Source organism: Corvus brachyrhynchos, unplaced genomic scaffold, assembly GCF_000691975.1.
Source record: "Corvus brachyrhynchos isolate BGI_N302 unplaced genomic scaffold, ASM69197v1 scaffold279, whole genome shotgun sequence".
In the NCBI taxonomy this organism is placed as follows: domain Eukaryota; kingdom Metazoa; phylum Chordata; class Aves; order Passeriformes; family Corvidae; genus Corvus; species Corvus brachyrhynchos.
In genome coordinates this window covers 6427164-6429479 of record NW_008246060.1, presented here as the reverse complement: position 1 = coordinate 6429479, position 2316 = coordinate 6427164, and the positions used below count along the sequence as shown (strand labels likewise).

The window sequence follows — 2316 nt, the reverse complement described above, 5'->3', positions numbered from 1 at the left end:
ACATGCCTGTCGCCCCCCCCATCCACCGCCTCATGATTGACCCCTACATTGCCGTGGTGGCAGGGGCCCTGGCCACCTGCAACATCCCCCTGGCCTTCTTGGAGCCCACCATCGCCAACTGGATGAAGGATTCCATGGGGGCTAGCGAGTGGGAGGTGGGCCTCACCTGGCTGCCCGCCTTCTTCCCCCACGTGCTGGGCGTCTACGTCACCGTCCGACTGGCTGCTGCGTACCCCCACCTGCAGTGGTTTTACGGGGCCCTGGGCATGGCCATCATCGGTGCCAGCTCCTGCTTGGTGCCAGCCTGCAGGAATTTCGGGCAGGTCATCATTCCCCTCTGTGGTATCTGCTTTGGCATCGCCCTGGTGGACACAGCCCTGCTGCCCACCCTGGCTTTCCTGGTAGACGTGCGTCACGTCTCTGTCTATGGCAGTGTCTACGCCATTGCGGACATCTCCTACTCCGTGGCATATGCCCTGGGGCCCATTGTGGCCGGCCAGATTGTGCACACCATGGGCTTTGCACAGCTCAACCTGGGCATGGGGCTTGCCAACGTGCTTTATGCCCCTGTCCTCCTCTTTCTCAAAAATGTCTGCCAAATGAAACCCTCTCACTCAGAGAGGAACATCCTCCTTGAGGAAGGACCTAAGGGACTCTACGACACCATCAAAATGGAGGAGCGCAAAGGTGTGGGGAAAAGCCTCCAGCCAGCAGGAGAGATGGATGAGAATGGCATGGACTCTTATCACAGAGACCTGAAAGGGGTATCTGAGGAGGACTCATCAGACTATGAGTACAGTTAGGTTCCCCCACGTGGCCCAGACCCAGGAGCAAGGAGAGACGTATGGGAGAGAGACAGAGCGGGGGATGAAAACGTTACTGCATTATGTTTCTGTACTGATGTGCAATATATACAGTTTAACCCTTTGTCATGATGTAATGGCTTTCTTCTAGACTTACTTTTAATCAGTATTTCCCTCAGCATTCTGGCAAGGTGGAGGGGGTGGGAAATGTGAGACAGACCTGAAGAAAATTATTGGAGTAATCATTAGCAGAAATCTGAGGGAATCTTTCAAAAAAAAAAAAAAACACCAAAAAGAAAACAAAAAACCCAACAGCCTTGTAGCTGGGGTACAATTGTGCAGAGTGTTCTCGAGCTGAAACTGTGTGTGACATACTGTATATCTCTGTAAAAATTACAAGAAAAGCAAAAAAAGTATGTGTAAAGTTTCAAATGGTGTATTCAGGGACTTAGTAAATCTTGTGTACATGTACTCAGACTTTCAGTTGGTTTCATATATTTAAGAAGAGCAACATCTGTCTCATTTTATTCTTCCTTGGGAATAAACTGAACTATTGTACTTTTTTTTTTTCTCTCTTTTGTGCTGCTCTCCGGTAAGTGCAATATGCTGTATTATGTTGAAGTCCAAGTTACAAGAATAATACGATCTGAATAAACAGAATTGAAGGGGATCGATTGTCTTTCGTTTTGTTGTTGAGGGCTGCTTCAGGGAGGGAGCTGGTAGTACTCAGTATAGCCCCTAAGATAACAATTCCCCAGAGCACAATTCTCACTAGCTACCAAAATCGCATAGGAGGAAACCCCAGTACAAAATGTTCTCATTCATTCTTCACAACCTAACGGCTCTGAGCAAACAACATCGCACTGCAACCGTGCTACTGCTTGCCTAAAACCAGCTCCTTGAATTCTTATGCGAATTCAATTTTTATTCCCCACAATCATGAATTTTAATTTTCTAATCTTTCAAAAATTACATCACCAGCAGTTAGAGGTACGTTACTAAAAGGTGCCTTTCTCGGTGCTAAATGCTGCCCCAATTGAAAGGCACCCACCTCAGTTAGTCGACAGGGATTAAACAAAAACAAAAGATGGTGAAATGCTTCATTCAAACATTTGCAAAGAGTGGAAACCTTCGATCCACTCACAAGGGACCCAGACTGCATAATTTGCCCTGTAAATTTCTCTTAATATAAAATAAAGTCGTTTGTTTTAATTCCTAACCCATTAGGAAACAAAATAAATTATTTGTAATCGCAAAATGGGGGGAAAGACATTTACAAGCGGCCATAGCACCTATTAAGGGCTCCCAGCCGTCCCTGGGGATCTGGGCGCCGCGAGGGAGCCGCGCAGCAGCGGCCGGTCAGTTCCGCCGAGCTGCGCGGGACGCGCGACCCCGCAGCTCCCGCCGGGGCCGTCGAGTCGCTGCTCAAGCGGCGCAAAACTCATGAAAACAGCGGAATGGCGCTTCGGCACGGGGGTTCGGCGAAGGAGCAATGGCGGTGGGAGGTGAGACC

General features: G+C 48.8%; 1 protein-coding gene across 1 annotated transcript; it reads left to right on the top strand.

Moving 5' to 3' along the window:
- The first annotated feature begins 2 nt into the window (after positions 1 to 2).
- On the top strand, positions 3 to 1473 carry SLC18A3 (solute carrier family 18 member A3). The gene has a single exon (XM_008642802.2). The coding sequence runs from the start codon at positions 3 to 5 to the stop codon at positions 801 to 803; it is 801 nt and encodes a 266-aa protein (XP_008641024.1). The 3' UTR covers positions 804 to 1473.
- The last annotated feature ends 843 nt before the right edge of the window (positions 1474 to 2316 follow it).